We start from the raw sequence: 18637 nt of genomic DNA on the forward strand, positions 1-18637 counted from the left end.
TTTCTATTAAGCAAACCATACCCTAACATAAAATAAAATAAATAATTCTATTTGAAAAAGTTTAGAAACACAACAAATTTTCATAATATTTTCACAACACTTATATTTTTAGTTGAGACGGATCTCAGAATAAGCACAACAAATTTTCACCATATTTTCACAACATTTTCACAACACTCATATTTTTAGTTGAGACGGATCTCAGAATAAATACAACAAATTTTCATAATATTTTCACAACACTCATATTTTTAGTTGAGACAGATCTCAGAATATATATATTTTATTTTTATTTTGACCAATAATGTACTGATATTTTAATTTATTGTAAAAATATTGTAAAATTTTGTGATATTACTCAAAACAACTCTTCCCACTTTAAACAATGAGCCTAACACAATATAAATGCCACCAAACAATGAGCCTAACACAATATAAATGCCACCAAACTCTTCCCTTTTTTCTTTTTTCTTTTTTTCTTTTTTTTTTTTTTTTTTTACTTATTCAAATTTCTTTTCTTTCACTTCAGTTTAACCACATGGAGCTCAAACTTTACACAAAATAATAATAATAATAATAATAATAATATCTTGTACGGTACTAATGTAGTAAAACATCCATTATTTATTTATCCCTCATTTCTTGCATTTTCATAGAGTTTTATCAAAAATCCAAAATTTAAATAATTAGAAGAATACAGAAAGAAAAGTTGAAATTTATTTTCTCAATTTATTTTGAGGAATCAAATTAAATGTCTAAACTTGATGTCTATAGATTAATCTCTTACTTTGATGATTAATCGTTAAGAATGTTTTACAATTGTTTATTTATTTTACAATTATTTAAATTTTGATAGATTTTGTATGATAATTATTGTTGTTTATAGTTTTATTATTAATATTGATTAATAACTTTATACTCTTTTTTATTATTATTTTTTAATCTTGTTGCCCCTAAACTAAAATCCTGGCTCTCGCCACTGATTATACTAATAATGACTCTTTTGACTATATGGTATTGTAAAGACGAGTATATATCTAATAACTAATGTTATTTGCTTTTATTACTTTTAGACTTCTAACTGTTTTGCTATTATGATCATAACATGCCAAATATGAAAAAATAAAAAATCTATTATGATCATCTCTTCAATTACTAAGACGGATAGGTTAGTAGAAATAGAAGAATTTAATCACACCAACTAAGAGTTTGTCTAACATATTTTTTAGTTTTTCTCTCTCTATTAGTAAGTTGCAAACACATCCGATAAGCTTTAATCCCATGATCTCACTTTTCACCCACACTTGTGAGAAAAGGAAGTGCTCTTTGAATCAAGGCTCATCGACATAATCCTTTCAAAAACATATTTCTCTCTCTCTTATTTTTAATCATTTCGTTCAAATTATTATAAATGGGTTTTCAATAGGCTTGTTACCCCACCTAAAAGCATTTGCAGCAATGTAGTTATAATGCTATATTGTTATATTTTAGCTACACTAACACTAAAATGATGCTCCAACAGTGGAGCTAAATCTTTTTTTTTTTTTTAGCTCCACTACTACAGTGCACATCTAAAGATAGATGTGCACTATTCATGAGAGCTAAAAAAAACTATTATTTTATTCCACCGGCTTGATTAAAATAATCCACTGCACATTTCTCTTTTCATTCTTTTCTCTCTCGTTCACTCTCATCTCATCAGACTCTAAAACTCATCTCTCTCGGACTGACGCCGTCCCAGCCGCCCATCTCTCTCAACTTCGGTCTCTCAACTCCCACCAAAGCTCGACTTACCAGCCGTCCCAACCGTTGATCACCTCAGACCCACGCCGTCCCAGCTACCCATCTCTCTCAAACCCGCGTCATCCCAGCCACCCATTTCTCTCAGATCGTCAATGTCACCGCCATCCACCATCTGCCTCATCTAAAGCTCTCATCTCTCAAAACTCTCTCAAGCTCACTCTCTCAAACTCTCACCTCTGTTTCAACGCCGTCCCAAGCTGCCGATCAACTCAAACCCACCATCGATCAACTCTCTCAGCCTCAAACCCACCAGTCGTCCTAAGCCGCCGATTAGCTTAGACCCACGCTGCCATCCGCCTCAGACCCACGCCGCCGATCGGAGTGCTTGCTCGCCAACGTTGTGCTTGTTTGTGATTGGTGATTTTTTATTTTTTTTTTGTGATTGGTGATTTTTTTTGGTCTGTGTTGAGGAAAAAGATTGGAGATTTGGGTTTTTTTTATTTTTTATTCTTTTTCCTACTATGGACTGGTGGTGGCGGTGGTGGTGGTTGTGGCTGTGGCAAATGGTAGAGGTGGTTGTGGTTAGTGCTGTGGATTTTTTTTGGGGAGCGAGATATATTATTTTATTGTAGTGGTTATATTATTCTATTATGATGTTTATATTATTTTATTGTGTTAAAAACTAAAATAGATCCACTGCTGCAACATGTGTGTAGGTAAAATAGTTAAAATAACTTTTGGTGGAACTAAAAAGTTAAATTTTTAGCTCCACTTTGTGATGCTCTAAGGTGAAGTTTCCATGCAACTCTTTGCCAAAAGACTAAAATAGTTTCTTACTAGGAAAAATAAAAAGAAAAAGAATCAAAATTGAAGTTTTGAATAAAATATAGAATGCATTTCAGTTTGGCAAAGAAACTGAAAATTTAAATTGATAATAGAATAAACAGAAAAATCTAACGAAGTGAATTGATTGGTGGTTATGGTTAATTTTTTTAAAGAAGAATTGGTTAAGATTAATTGCACACATCATGCATTTGTCCTTACATATTGAACCTCGCGGTTCACTGACCCGTCCAAACCAATCGGGTCCGGCCGATCCGAAGTCTAGCTGGTCAACCCAAAACCTATAGTGAGTTGGATTCAGGTTTGCTTTTTTCAAAACCAAGGTGTTACGTCCATAACATTTTTACAACATTTTCACAACTAATCATAGGTGGTTAGTTGTTATTGGTTCAAATTAGAACCTAACACTAAGATTACTTTTTTGCCCTAACAATAACAACTAGTAACAACTTGCACTTAGGATTTGTTATAAAAATATTATAAAAATGTTGTGGACATATCATTTTTCTTTAAAACTTGATGATGCGGATTAAGAATAAAAAACCCTATTGCCCTATCTGACCGATATTTTCAAATTTAAAAAAAAAAAAAAAAAAAAAAAAAGGGTAATTCTAACCCGTGAACTGTGAAGACTGTAGGGAGAAGACTAATTGGACTTAAAGGCTTAAAACACAAAGTTTTTTTGGTTTTACGCTCAAGGTCTCAAATCAAAAGCACTAGTTGCTAAGACTTTTACACAAAAAGCCAGACTGATTGGACTAAAGCCAGTAAAGCACTATATCTACACAGTTACACTGGTAGGACAAACCATGGTCGTGTGATTTGAGCGTGATTAGCGGTCTTGATCCTTCTGCCTGGTGGATCAAACCGTAGAAAATCAACAAAATCGTTCCTACACAGTTACACACAAAAGAAAATCAACAAAATCTCTCTCTGAAGATTCAGAACGGCTAACCCTCAAATCATACTCAGTTTTCCACTTCCCCAAGCCATGGCCATGATGAATCCTTACTCCCTACTCCACTTAGCCGGTTGCCCTCCCTCAGCCTCAAGGCCTCAAGGCCCACAACCCTCATCTCTCTCTACTCTCTAGTCTCAAGGGCTGATTCAAAATCTCTCTTTTGGATGTCACTTTTGTACCCACAGTCCACACTCTACCCCGATTGGCAATACAAGGAAAAATTGAATGGCACTTTGTAAATAAATATGCATGGGATGGTATTTGTAAGTAAAGCACCTTCCGACAAGTTTCATTTCTATTTTTTTAACTTTCCCTTTCCCAAAATGTATGATTTTTTTTTTTTGTTTGTTTAGGTTTAATTTGTTTGTTGGAGCGAATGCATGTATGAGTAAAGACAAATGAGTTTACGAGTGAAGATTGAAGATTTGGTCAAATGCGCGTTGCCAAAAAAGTCTGAATATTCATTGCTTTGTCATTCACTTTTTGAAAAAGGAAAGAGCCTGTATGTTCGAAAGGCCTTCATTTCGAGGAATCTTCGTGGAAGTGGGACTTCCCTACTTTCAAGGACTTATCACTCTGTCAAAAAACTTGGAGCTTTACTCCTCATCTCTTGTAATTCTCATTTCATCACATCTTTCCTCTACTCAATCTTCTGTTTATAAATTTGATGGCTTTCCCGATCAATCAAGGATTCTCTCTTTCTTCTTCCACTCTCCAATGGAACTACGATGTTTTTTTGAGCTTTAGAGGTGAGGATACCCGCAATGGTTTTACTGGCCATTTATATCATGGTTTGTGTGACAAAGGTATTAATACCTTCATTGATAATGATCTGCAAAAAGGAGAAAAAATTTCAGAGGAACTTCGCGAAGCTATTAGATCATCAAGGATTTCAATAATTATATTTTCTCAAAATTATGCATTTTCGACTTCGTGTTTGGAAGAACTTGTCGAGATTCTTAACTGCAGGCTAAATGGACAATGGGTTGTACCTGTTTTTTACAAAGTAGATCCATCTGAAGTACGTAAGCAAGAAAAAGGTGATTTTAAAGTAGCATTGGCCGAACAAGAAAACAAATTCAAGAATAACACAGAGAATGTGCAGAGGTGGAGGGCAGCTCTAAATGAAGCGGCTAGTTTATCTGGATGGCATTATGAGGATGGGTATGTATCTAATAACTAATGTTATGTGCTTTTATGACTTTTAAACTTCTAATGGTTTTCTTAAACAACCACAAATGCCAAATATGAAAAAAAAAAAAAAAAAAAAAAAAAAAAAAAAAAAACTATTACGATTATCTATTCAATTACTAAGGCAGTTAGGCTAAAATATTTGTGAGTTTTTCTCCCTCTCTTGGTAAGTTGCAAATGCATTCGACGAGCTTTAATCTTGTGATCTCATCTTTTACCCACACTTGTGAGAAGAGGAAGTGTTGCTTGAATCAAGGCTCATCGACATAATGCTTTCAAAAACATTTCTCTAATTTTCCTAATCATTTTGTTTAAAATATTATAAATGTGTTTTCAATAGGTTGTTACCTCACTTTAGGTGAAATATCCGTGTAACTACTTGCCAAAAGCCTAAAACAATTTCTTATTAGGGGACAAAAAAGGATGAATCAAAATCAAAGTTTTGAATAAAATAAAGAATGTCATTTCAGTTTGGCAAAGAAACACAATATATATACCTTTTGAAGACTTGTTAATGTTATAATTTATCCCACTAATTTTTTTACAATTCCAAATTGTTTTTGATTATTTTGGTCAAGTATGGTAATCCACAATCTTTTTCCCCAAAAAAATTAATATTAATGATGCTTTTCAAATCCTTGAATTATACCCTTTAATTTAATTGGTCAAGTGTAGGTTTTTTATGCATAAAACTAGACATATTGATTCTTATATTTTCATATTCATAATTTCAACTTGTCTAACTCATTTAATGTCTCATATGCTTTGTGATTGGCAGCGGCCCTGAATATAAATTCATCGAACAAATTATTGAATATATATTGTATACCAAATTAAGTGGCAGACAGTTATTTGTTGCTAAATACCCTATTGGAGTAAATTCTCGTGCCAAGGACATTGAATGGCTTTTAGATATTAAGGTAAATGATGTTCGGATGGTAGGGATTCTTGGTCTTGGGGGAATAGGTAAAACAACTATTGCAAAAGCTGTTTATAATATAATTGCTGAGCATTTTGAAGGAAGTTGCTTTCTAGAGAATGTTAGAGAAAATTCTGGAACAAATAATGGCCTAATGCAACTACAAGAGAATCTCCTTTTTAATATCTTAAGGGGCAAACATTTGAAGGTGGAGAGTGTAGCCCATGGAACCAATATGATAAGGGAAAGGCTTCAAAGTAAAAGGGTTCTTTTAATTCTTGATGACGTGGATAAATCAAAACAAATTGAAAATTTGTTTGGAAATTTTGATTGGTTTGTTTTAGGAAGTAGAGTCCTTATAACAACAAGAGACGCACACTTGCTAGCTACTCTTAAAGTTTATGCAACTTACGAGGTGAAGGAATTGGTCAAACATGAAGCTCTTGAACTCTTTAATCAACATGCCTTCCAAGGAAATAAACACGAGAAAGATTATTTTGAACTTGCAAACCAAGTCATCCAATATGCCAAAGGCCTACCCTTAGCTTTAACAATAATAGGTTCTGATTTGTGTGGAAGACCAAAATCTGAATGGGATAGTGCAATTCATCAATATAGAGAAATTCTTGAAGGAGATATTCATGAAATACTTAAAGTAAGTTATGATGGATTGAGACCAACAGAAAAGGATATTTTCCTCGATATTGCATGTTTCTTCAAGGGAAGGAACAAGGATAATGTTGTAAATATATTAAATGCTCGCAATTTATGTCCAAGAGTTGGTATTTCAAACCTTGTTAATAAATGTCTAATAACTATTGGTCCCAGTGACATATTGGGGATGCATGACTTGGTACAACAAATGGGTAGGGAAATTGTTCAGCAAGAATCACCAGAAATCCTCACAAAACGTAGTAGGTTATGGCATTATGAGGACGCTCTTGAAGTACTAACCAAAAGTAAGGTATAACTTCTTTTGCTTTATATTTTAACATCTTTTTTCATCAAGTAGAAGTAATAAGTTTTTTTCTTTTTTCCTTTGATATTTTTTGTTTGTAACATTATAGAAAATATAAGCTTAATAGTATCATTTTTGCTAAAAATTTCAAGATTATTATAGTTTTGGAAAATTCTATTGTATTATATGTTCCACTTATTTCTTTATCTAATCAGGGGTCAAACAAAATTCGAGGTATAATGTTGCATTCGCCTAATCCAATAACGGTGCAACTATATACTAAAGCTTTCAAAAAGATGGAAAATCTCAAATTTCTTATGGTTAGTAATGTACTCATTTCCGAAGAACTTAAATATCTCCCCAGTGGATTAAAGTTACTTGAATGGGACCAATATCCTTTTTCCTTGCCATCCAATTTTTGTCCTCAAGAACTTGTTGTACTCAAGATGTCACATAGTTGCATTAGATTGAAGAAGCTGTTCAAGCAGGTATGAGTATTAGTATTGATGAATTTTGATTTCTTTAAATGTCATTTCTAAAATTTTGTTGAATAACAATTTTCGTTTTTTTTTTTCCCCTTGCAGGGGTTCCTTTTCAAAAATTTGAAGAGTATCAATTTGTGCAAGTGTTCATCCATTAGAATATTACCTGACTTTTACGCCCCAAACTTAGAGAAATTGGACATTAGTTACTGTAAAAATTTAATTGAGATTCATGAGGCCATTGGATCTCTTGATAAGCTTATATGTTGGAATCTCGCTGGATGCAAAAAACTTCAAAATCTTCCTAGCAACTTTAGGTTGAAATCTCTTGAATATATTTATCTACAAGGCTGTGTAAGTCTTAAAACATTACCTGACTTGTGCACCCCAAACTTAATAGATTTGTACATTAGTGGTTGTGAAAATTTAATTGAGGTGCATGAGGCCATTGGATCCCTTGATAAGCTTATACGTTGGCATCTCATTGGATGCAAAAAACTTCAAAATCTTCCTAGCAACTTTAGGTTGAAATCTCTTGTATTTATATATCTACAAGACTGTGTAAGTCTTAAAACATTACCTTACTTGTTCGCCCCAAACTTAATAGAATTGTACATTAGGGGTTGTGAAAATTTAATTGAGGTTCATGAGGCCTTTGGATCTCTTGATAAGCTTGTTAGATGTCATTTCTCTGATTGCAAAAAACTTAAAATTCTTCCCAACACCCTTAGGTTGAAATCTCTTAATTCTCTTGGAATAGATCGGTGTGTAAGCCTTGAAAAGTTTCCAAATATTCACCCAGAAATCAAATGTAATTTTTTAAGGTTTGGGGACAGTAATAATATTAAAGAATGGCCTTTGTCACTGGGGTATCTTTTTAGTGGGCTTACTGAATTAAGCCTAGATAATTGTCAAAACCTTGGGGATTTTCTCGGTAGCATCTCGAGATGTGAGTTTACGAACTTGTGGAGGCTAAGAATTACGAGGTGTGATGGAAATATAATTGAATCACATATTTTGACAAGGCCCAATTCCTTCCCCTCATTGAGAGTTCTATATCTATTTTACTCTAATATTGTTACAATCCCGAGAAGCATTATTGAATTTACTACATTACAAACACTTTCCGTTGCTGATTGCGAGAACCTTCGAGAAATTCCAAGGCTTCCACGGTCTATAAGAATTGTGTGCGCAGCAAACTGCACGTCGTTGGATCTACCATCATTATGCAGACTATTGAATCAGGTGAGCTCTCTCCCCCCTCTCTCTATACGTGTAAGTTTAAGTGATATATATATTACGAGAAACTCTAAACTTCAATTTCTTGTATTTGCTAAATGCAAGCAGCTTCAAGAACTATGCATGAATCGCTCAATTTTTTATTACGGTCATTGTGAATTTACAGTACCAATAATTGAGATTCCGAAGTGGTTCAAATTGAACCATCAGAGTGTTGGAAATTCTGTATCATTCCGAGTTGGTCGTGAATTTCAAAAATTATTTGTCTGTTTTGCTTTTCGATCGGTGAAGGCTACGTATGCAACTTGGTCTGTTGTTTCCGCCAACGGTTTTTCAGAATACAGTGGCCTTTCAGATACACTCTCTGAGCATCTCTATATGTATACCGTTCACATTTCGAAATGGAAATGGGATGAATCAAATCCATCCGAACAGAATGACGTTACGATTACAGTTGAAATCAAGTATTATGACTACGTAGAATCTTCTGATGATGATGACGACGATGACGATGACGATGACACTTCTTTTTGTAACCCCATAATCCCTTCATCTGATGACCCCAAAATTACATGGTTGGGAATCCATGTAGACTGCATCTGCTGTGGTTGTGGGTCTTCCTCTGTCTCTGATGACATCGATCACCAGTCATCTTCAAGGGCCTGGATTTGTGATGACACTGAGCAACAACCTTTGCCGGCTGTTTTCTCCACTTCTTATGGTTCAGATTTAGATCATGGGGTTTTAAACAGTGGAGGGATTTCAGGGCCTTTGATCGGACCAAACTCAGGTTTAGCTGGTTCATATTTGGGATTTGAAGGATATGAATCAACGTTTCCTGATGAAGTGCACAATTTGGATTCATCATCAATTGCCTATCCCTTTGCAAGGATTGGATATCTCGACTCAAATGCTAGTATAGATGGTTGCTCTCCCCTAGTCCTTGATGACATTGAGCACCATTCTTTGCCATCTGATGTGCTTCCAGTGGATACCACAAATGGGTCCGAATTAGGCTTGGGTTGGCAAGATTTGGGATTCAGTGATGGGTTTGATCTAGGTTCCTCTTCGGTGGCCCATGCCTTTGACAACAATGATTCCGACTTCAATCTGTTTCCACCATTAAAGAAGATAAGAACATCTTGATCAATCTTCAATAAATTATGCATCCACCTGAAAGCAACCTGGGCTGCACCATCACTTCCTTTTCTGTACTTGACAAAGATGGTATTTTTATTATATATTCTTTGGCCAATTGCCAAGCCTTTTCATTTTTTATTATTATTATTATTTCTTTCTAGGTTTGTGGGAATGTTGCTGATGTCTGGTTTCTGTGGATTTTGAAGGCAAATTGGCTGATGTTGTTCTTGGATTCAACTCTCTTGAGCCATATCTGGTAATATTCTCTGAACCCCATTTGATTTTTAATCTTGTTTTGGTCAAACTGCTTCTGGTTGCATTGATTTCCGCAAGGATTGGAATTGTTTATTTATTATGGGGAAAGCAAAGGAATTTATTCGGTAAAGGTTGCAACTTTATGCTTCTGTGAATTCTATCCACCTTAATCTGCTATGTCTTTTTTGGTGTATGATTTCTGCATAAATTGGATTTTTCTACTTTTGTATTTGATAAAGTTTAGTTGCAGCTTTTATTTAGTTTCTGCTTGCTCTGTTTTTGTTGTTAGGTGTTACAGCTTTTAGAGACTGGTGTTTCCTGTTTGTATGGTTTGTTTCTTTAATAAATTCATTTGTTCAAAAAAATAATAATAATAATTACTTGAGGACCTTGACCCTTTTCGCTTATTTTCTACATGGCCAAACAAAGCACAAACTACAAAGGAAGTGTGAATTCAAACCTGAATTCCATTGCAGCCAAAAATTAATCTTCTAACGAAACTTTTTTTGTTTTCTTTAATGTGATTTAACTATTGAGGACATCTAGATTTGGATGGAAAACGTAAGAATATGCAATATGCGCTATGCAATCCTATCCTTTTTCCCCCCTAAGTAGGGGTCAATTTGTATATTTTCTTTTGCTTATTGTTAAGATATTAAATTTACTGTAAAACAGATTTAGGTTTTTCAAATTCAACTCTCAGATATGAAAATGCTTTAGATCTATCCAGCCAAGCTAAATCATGTAATGGTTAGTGTGGTAAAATGTTGAAAGGTCCTATTAGTCTAAAGGTTTATCTTTGTTGTTTCTTTTTACTTTTTAGGTTTGAAGTGTTGCAGGAATTCAAAACCTCTAAGGTAAGACCATGGAAATTTTATTTTGTGGATCTCCTATTTTAGAGATCGATGTTTTGGTGAATATTCTTGGATGGGAGGATGGTACAAGGTCAACAACTTAAACAGCAACCTTTCCATAATAGTTCAGTGGTATTGAACTCTCGTCTTCTTTGAATTTTTTTTTTTTTTTTTTTTTTTGAATATGTGTCTTCTTTGAAAATATCTTAAACCAATTTCCCCTTTCATTCAATTGCTTAAAAAAAATACATAATCTTTTCTATTTTTTATGACTAGATTCAGCTTCAAGAGCTCAAATGGGAGGTAAAGAGTAGATTCCTCTACTATGGCATGTACTAAATTTTTTTTATATGCTATCACTTATGATTTAGTGATTTAAATAGTTTTTATACAAATTAATTGTTTCAAATCTTTATTTGTGTCTTTTTGTCTACAAATGTGGAGCAGTCATTAAAGGACTAGATCCTATGTCAAGGTAATCAAGAGTTACTCTCTACAGTTAAAAAGGTAGGTAATTCATTTAAATACTTTTGGAAATGCATTTTTGAAAGTGCACCTTGCTCTTAACGTTCTAAAAATTAAACAAAATTTTTGGATCACATATTAAGATAATTAGTTGATTGTTAATCAAATTGACGATTTTTGGTTAGTTTTGTTGATAAAAAACAAACAAGTGTGTGTTGAGATTTTGGTTTTGTTTAATACTAAGTGATTTCAACTTGAAAAGAGTTTGGCATAAAGTTGTCCTAAGACTATACAAATAGCTAAACAATAATTTTAGAGGTTCTAAAGCCTGAAAATTTGGAATGGGCAGCCAAAGGAAGGTATTTGCAGTTGAGAAGAATTGAGATTACGAAGTTTGTTCATAAGACTACTCAGGCAACAAAACCAATAAGGAGTGTTTAATTAGGATAAGGAGTCTTCGATTGACTTCTTCATTTATTTAGTTTATTTTATTTGCTTTAATTTGTATTAGAACATGTTTCTTGATCATAATATTTAAGGGTTTTTTTTCCTAGGTAAATTGGGGAGGGGTTGGAACCACAATACTAGACATCTTAAGCGGTGTTGGAACTACCAGAGTATCCCTTCTCCCCTCAGCTTCATGATTGATCATTTAATATATGCTATCAAAAACCTTTGGTTGGGATCTGTGAAAGAATATTATTTATATATGATTGGTTAAGGAGTTATTTTTAGAAATATAAGGGTCTGTTTGGATATAACTTATTGCTGAAAACGGAAAACACTGTAACAAAATAATTTTTAAATGTGTGAATAGTATAATGGGACCTAGTTTTAAAGAAAAAGTTGCTGAATGAAGGTACTTGTAGGATCTGTGAACAGTGCATGGGACCCACAGGAAAAAAACACTTCCATTGGGAAACACGCAAAACATGCTTCCCAAACGGAGGCATAATATGAAATCACATGTTTTTATTTAATTGTTACTTTTTTGTTTATTAGGAATGTTTGAATTAATGAAGATGGAAAGGGCCACAACGTCATCATTTTTGGGATCACAACTCTACTTGTTGATAAAATTTCTTCATCCCTTTAGTTCATTTTCCTGCTTAAAAATGATCTTTCTATCTTTTAGGTTCATTTGTTCAAATCTGATAAACCATTCTCTTAAGCTCAAAAAAAAATCTCAAAGTAGTTCTGAGTCATGTTGCCATTGGAATACATAATAATAACTTATTCGGAAGTACGGGGAAACTGATTTGGCCCTATGATCAGTCATGTCTCTTTATGATCAAGAGAGTCTATCGGCTTCTCCATAATGAATACTTAGATGGAAGGAGCACAATTCAAAGATATAGTTCTCAGATGTGGGCTGCCCTGTGGAAGATGATATTGCGTATGACTTAGCTCGTGCGATGTGGTTCACATCACCACTCACCATTGGAACTTAGGTCCTAGAGCCAAAGTCAAGTCAAATTGAGTTTCATCTTGGCTGGAAAGAGTGTATCAGTCCCAAGACCAGTGCAATCACTTCACTGTCATCTTTGCCAACACTCTTTGGGCTTTTCTAATACATAGAAACAAAGTAGTGCATGAAGGAATAATTGTTAATGGTAGCTTCTAAAGTCCCAAGTCATAGTGCTTACCTTTCTTCTATTTGTAGGGATGCAACAAACACATGGGAAGTGGACACTGCATTTAAACCACCTGAGGTACTTTTCAATTGTTTTCTTGGAAGTATGGCACATGATCATATATTAGAGGTGTGGATCTCTCTCTCTTTTCATTATATGTCTATATGATGCTGTAAAACCTATGGAGAATTTGGTTAATAAAATAATTGTTGTATGCTTCATACGGTTCTATGTATTATATGAGGCATGTATGAAGATGAAAAGATAATGGTTTAGCTTCATTAGATATTTCATAATTCGAACTCATATGATGGGGGCAATTTCTTGTGTTAGTATTTAGGGGAAAAGAGGGCAGTTTCTTGAGATTATCTAAGTGCATTGGTTGAATGGGTCTGTATTTGCCCCCATCATTCAATGTGATGTCATGAATCGTGTAGTTGTTTATATATTATTTTTTATTAAAAAAGTTTATATCATGTCAAGGTAATCTAAAAGATAGAAAGATCAAAGAGAAAATTGAAAATAAAAAATGGAAGTACAATTAGTAAAACCCCATGCTATGTCAAAGTTTATATATTTGACACACGTTAACAGTATCTTCTTTTTATTATCAACTCTCTACATTTCTATTTTTAATGCAACTTTGGTCTTTAGATTATTTATTGCACGGTTCTGGAAAAGCTTGAACAAGTCCAGCTGTCAAGGAACAATGATAGTTTTGAGATGGATGTGAAAATTAGTCCAAAGATTAACAAAGGTATACCTGGTCTTTTGTAGAATTAAAATATATCCAAAGTCTTTCATCAACTGAGTGATATTATTGGATGAGTGAAACATCTATTACATATCTTGCTAAATTGATCCTTATATGTGTCTTCTTTAAAAAAAAATTAAGTATGCTTCTAAACTGATTCATTAAAAGATATGTTTAAAACTCTTTGTCTGGTTTTGAGGAAAAAAAAATTTTTCTTCAATAATCCTGTTCTAATTACTATTTAGGGGGGATGGGGGTTGGGGCTGCAGTGAAAAGCTTTGTACACTCTAGTATTCTTTTGGCTCTATAGAATGCTCAATGAATCACCAGGGGTTGCCAAGTAAATTCCTAGGCATTGTTTAAATCAGATGTTCTTACGGTTGCGATATGGTGCTTAAGGCTACGTAGTACATATGCATTTGTGATCACTTTAAAAGAAAACCAAAAGTACACCCTAGGAATTTGCATTTGATTGTGCAATAGAAGTTGTTAGCAACACATGCTTTATAATTGGGATTTCGGGTTATTGTGTAATTCATTGCATCTAGATAGCTGTCAAATTTTTTGTAATGTTTCTTTAGATGATGTGAACAGTGTAACTGAGCCTTATTAATTACCCATTTTTTCATCATCTTCCATATTATCTTTACTAGCTTGTCTTTTCAAATGATGTTAATATGGGTCATTTATCTCTTATTGATCCTTTGCACATAAATCTATGTATAACCCAATTAACTATCAGGACTTCCGGAAATGTTACGTGGAGGTAATCTCGAAAGTCTTTAATTTGGAGCTGCATTATGGGGAATTTATCTTGCAGCAACTAAAGTGATGATTGGTGGTACCTAGTGATTTGGTCACCCGTAGTATGAGGTCAGTCAGTTTTCGGGTTTTCATGTACATGTCACTAGAAAATATGGATCAATTGATTGATTTTTTAAATATATGGAAACTGAAGTGTGGGTTGGTATAATTTTCGAAAATCGCCAAACTGGAATATCAATGAACTTGGAGGGTCTTGTGTGCATCTCCCTTCAAATTTTTTAAAGCAATAGCACCAATTTATGTTTCTAAAATTGATGAGCTTTTTCTCTTTTCATTCATAAGTGATTTGGTTCTTGTTTTGTGTGTGCATTGTAAAACACTATATGGTTATGAATCCATGTGACATTCAGACATTTCCTTTATTATATTTAAATGATGTAATTTTTTTTCTTAGTAAGTTATACATGCACATAGTGGGTCCTTAGCTCATCTTGTGGGAGGAAAAAGTGTAATTTGAGTAAAGTAGATTGGCTTGAGTGTTGTGAATTTCTTAAATCTATATCTGGATTGGTTTTCTTCACCTTTTAGAATCTGGCTATAATATCAAGGCCTTTGTGAAATGACAGTGGTTTATCATTATCTTGATTCAGTTTTCAGACAAGAAGGCATGGATGGAAAACAGCCTTACAATTGAACACAAGTGGGATTGCTAGTTATGGGGAGAAAATGGGCAAATACCCTTTTTCTCGAAATTAAACATTCGTTTGCCCTCTTTCTGAAACTAAATAGGGAATTGCCCCTCTTTTGTAACTCGACAATATAGAAATCGAGTTTTAATGAATAACTCGATATTATTATAGTCGAGTTAGTCTGACCTTTCGAATTTTCCCGAATAAAAAAATGTTTGTGTAGACGGCCATAACTCGGGAAACTGGAAATCGAGTTATGTTCAGCGGTTTGAATCAATAGGACCCTAACGTCTCACAACGCTATTCAGTCACTCACTCTCTCTGTACACTCTCTTTCCCTCGCTCTCTGCCATCACTCTCTCTCCACACTCTGTCTCTCTCGCTCTGCGATCAGGCTTCCCCACTCTTCCTCGAGTCTCCATCAGTCGTCGTTGGTTCCCGCCGCCGCTGATTACAGGTACGGTCCTCTCCCTCTGAAATATTTTCTGACGTTGGTTAATGTTAGGTTGCGTTTTGTGTGGGATTTTGATTAGTTTGTTGAAACTTAAGGAAGTAGTAAATTTACTAATGAAGATGAGAATTTTGTTGTCTTTTATATGCTGCAATGATGATTTTCTCATTAATGAGTTTAAATGTGCTTGGGGTTTTGATGAGGGGTTTTGGCAAATCGAGTGGTGTTATAACTTATATTTTCATAAATAGTTAATTAATAATTATCCGAAGCTTTAAGAAGTGATTTAAATAGTTCTGAAATAATTTTTTTTATGGCAAGTTCTTATTTATTTAAGAAGTGATGTTGAAAATCTTGTGCTCAAAATATAATGTCTTACTGAATCTATGCTTTTATTTTATATTAAATGTGGTTTACTTGTTAGAAAATTGCTAACAATGTATTTGCTGCCATGTCAGATATGCAGGCACTAGATAGAGTGCGGCCTGGACCCGATGTGGATACCCAGTTGGCCCAGCAGCCGAATCATCGGTCAAGTCCACTTTGGAGGTGCGCCGCTGACGAGGTATGTAGTAGTATTATTAATACATGTTTGTTTTATAATTACCTCGTGTTTAATCTCCTAACAGAATACTCGTCCGTGTGCAGGAGGCGCCTGGCATGATAAAGGTTCGACGCCGTAAATGTGTATTGCCACAGGGTGGGTTAGATCCACGTATCATGCAACACATAGATGCAGCAGGGTTGACTGGTTTATTCAAGGTTCCTGATATGGAGGTCGACCACGCCTTGATCACGGCGTTGGTTGAGCGGTGGCGTCCGGAGACGCACACGTTCCACTTACCCCATGGAGAAATGGGTATCACCTTGCAAGATATGGAGGTGATGCTGGGGCTTCCGGTGGATGGGTTGCCTGTCACTGGGAAGACAGACTACAAATGGAGTGAGCTGTGCGAACAGTTGTTGGGCCATAAACCTCCACCCCCGATACCAAACTCAAACAAGTCTACCCTTGCTGGGGCGAGGATAAGATACACCTGGCTTGATGCACAGTTTGCCGCTCCCTTAGTTGTGGACGCTGCTGACGAAGTCGTGCAGCAATATGCCCGCTACCACCTACTTGTACGGATGGGGGCCCTCTTGTTCATGGACAGGTCTGCGGACCGGGTCTCACTGCTGCCTCTGCAGTTGCTCAACCCAGTCAGCAATGCGAGACGGTATAGCTGGGGTAGTGCAGCATTGGCCTGGCTGTATAGGCAACTTTGTGGTGCATCGAAGAAGGATGCGATGCAGATTGGAGGAGCACTCTTGTTGGTGCAGCTATGGGCCTATTCAAGGTTCCCACAATTATGCCCTGTTGTGAGGCCGCCTCTACCGCCAGTGCACTCAGGGCCCCTTGCCATTAGGTACGTTCATTGAGTTCTCGTTATTTGTCTCTTTCATATAATTAAAAATATGCCAAACTAACAAACGAAAGAAACTTATCAATGCTTAGTATATGGATGTGAAATATAAAAGCAAAGTTTGTTAAATGTAAGGTTCAGTAATGAGCATTTGTCGACATCTCATGTTTGGTAGGTGGAGCGGGCCAAAATGCACCGCAGAGCATGCCACACACGTCCTTGCTGCGTACCGGGCGTCACTGGCTACAGTACGGGCCGAGCAGGTATTCGGTTAATTTAGTTTGAATTCTTATGACCACGTTTCCCTCAATTCTTATAACTACGGGCCGAGCACGTTTTCCTCAAATGCACCGCACATGCTTTTATTTTCGTTTCCCTCAATTTTATATTATTTTGAATTCTTGGATTGTTGTAGGAATGAGTTGATTTCATAATACCATCCAATCATTTTGTTTGGTACTTGGATTTCCATCCCATCATTTAACTCAATTGGAATGTCCATCGTGAAGTACTTCACATTAGAACTTCCATTTGTAGCACCTGCATGAATACTTGCTCGTCCTTACATAAAGTAAAACAAAAGTAAAAAATTCTTGAATGTTAAATCAAAGGGTTTTTTCCAAATTGGGTTGGATTGAAGGGTTTTTTCCAATGCAACCCAACTAACATGACTCAGGTTAAGTTGGGTTAAATCAATGGGTTATATATAAATTTAGTCATATATATATAAAGTAGAATTTGGCTATATTCTTCATTATGTACGGAAACGTTTGTGATTTACACGGAAAAAAAAAAAAAAAACACAGAATAAATTGTCCCTTTTCCAAGATGTTTGAAGCATGTGCAACATGCGCAAAACATTGAGCATGAAGTCTTCGTTTAGTGCAAGGCAGTGAGTTCAAACTTGTGTTGCAACCAAAAAACAAAAACTCCACCAATTGTTACAAATGTCATTAAGCTGATGCAATGAAGAGAAGACGCACATATTGGATTATGTAATTGGTTATAATTCAATGAGAAATGAATTTACCTAATAGTATACCAAAGATGATCAGATTTGTCTTTGGTTGTATTTGTGTGCTCAAGTAATTCATTTGATTTTAATGATGCATCTTCGAAACTGACGATGACATCTTTAAATTCTTTCCAGCTACTAACTGAATCAAAAGTTTGTGTTCATTTTCTGATTATGTTATTATACACCGTTTCAACCTACTTAACATGAGAAAATAGAACTTTTAGCCTGCTATGAAAATGAACTAAAAAATTTCAAAACAATATTTCTTAAGACTTTATATAAGGCGAATGATTGTAAACGCAGAACCACCATGGTCAATTAAATTCTAAACAACAAATTTCTAACTATAAACTTGACAAATATGGGTCTTTTCAGAACAAGGGAATCAAGGCATATTAGAATACAAATGATATTTTCAAAACGCATGGCCCCTGCGCAAGGATGACACGCATAAATCGAGAAATGGTCCAAATTTTTTTCTTTCCCTAATCCTTGTGTGAATTCTGCTTCACTGTCTTCTTCGTTGTTTTTGCACTTTCTGCTTCTTTACATGCGTTTTGGAGTCTTGCTCAACAGGTTAGCCCAGACTTGTGCTCATAATTCTTTTAGAGAGAGTTTGAATCTTTGATAGTTGTTATACTTCAATATTAAAGCTTTAAACTAGAAATTTTTTTTAGAACTGTTGAAGCTTATTAATATTTCACACCTTCTGGATTCGCTATAGTTTTGGTGGTTGACTTAGATATTACCACAATTATATTCCAGATTTTCGTTGAATTAAATTTGCTGAGTTAGAGCTGCTCTTCACTGTTGTAATATAGTTGGCTGTTAAATCTCATAAAATGATAAAATTCTTTAAATTTAGAACGTTGG

General features: G+C 34.9%; 2 protein-coding genes and 1 pseudogene across 4 annotated transcripts in view; all 3 read left to right on the forward strand.

Annotated features, from left to right (window-relative positions):
* LOC126691805 (serine/threonine-protein phosphatase 7 long form homolog) overlaps window positions 1–18637 on the forward strand; it is a 35342-nt gene that overhangs the window by 11990 nt on the left and 4715 nt on the right. Inside the window, exons 1-10 of one of the 3 annotated variants that reach the window (XM_050386977.1) lie at window positions 9755–10717; window positions 10862–10888; window positions 11033–11092; window positions 12714–12813; window positions 13339–13441; window positions 14181–14311; window positions 14854–15349; window positions 15802–15908; window positions 15992–16749; window positions 16922–17009. In XM_050386977.1, the coding sequence (XP_050242934.1) occupies window positions 15804–15908; window positions 15992–16749; window positions 16922–17009 (951 nt within the window). In that variant the 5' untranslated portion in view covers window positions 9755–10717; window positions 10862–10888; window positions 11033–11092; ... (3 more) ...; window positions 14854–15349; window positions 15802–15803. Of the gene's footprint in view, window positions 1–9754; window positions 10718–10861; window positions 10889–11032; window positions 11093–11826; window positions 12814–13338; window positions 13442–14180; window positions 14312–14853; window positions 15350–15801; window positions 15909–15991; window positions 16750–16921; window positions 17010–18637 lie in introns of those variants that run through there. The other 2 variants (XM_050386979.1, XM_050386978.1) reach the window with 2 other exon arrangements.
* The window catches only part of LOC126691802 (TMV resistance protein N-like), a 96709-nt gene continuing 82092 nt past the window's right edge, over window positions 4021–18637 (forward strand). The window contains exons 1-4 of the mRNA XM_050386964.1: window positions 4021–4711; window positions 5517–6621; window positions 6831–7103; window positions 7200–9396. Of these exons, the coding sequence (XP_050242921.1) occupies window positions 4215–4711; window positions 5517–6621; window positions 6831–7103; window positions 7200–9396 (4072 nt within the window). The 5' untranslated portion in view covers window positions 4021–4214. The remainder of the gene's footprint in view (window positions 4712–5516; window positions 6622–6830; window positions 7104–7199; window positions 9397–18637) is intronic.
* On the forward strand, window positions 18131–18241 carry LOC126693821 (U6 spliceosomal RNA; annotated as a pseudogene).

Source organism: Quercus robur, chromosome 7 (assembly GCF_932294415.1).
Source record: "Quercus robur chromosome 7, dhQueRobu3.1, whole genome shotgun sequence".
NCBI classification, from domain to species: Eukaryota; Viridiplantae; Streptophyta; class Magnoliopsida; order Fagales; family Fagaceae; genus Quercus; species Quercus robur.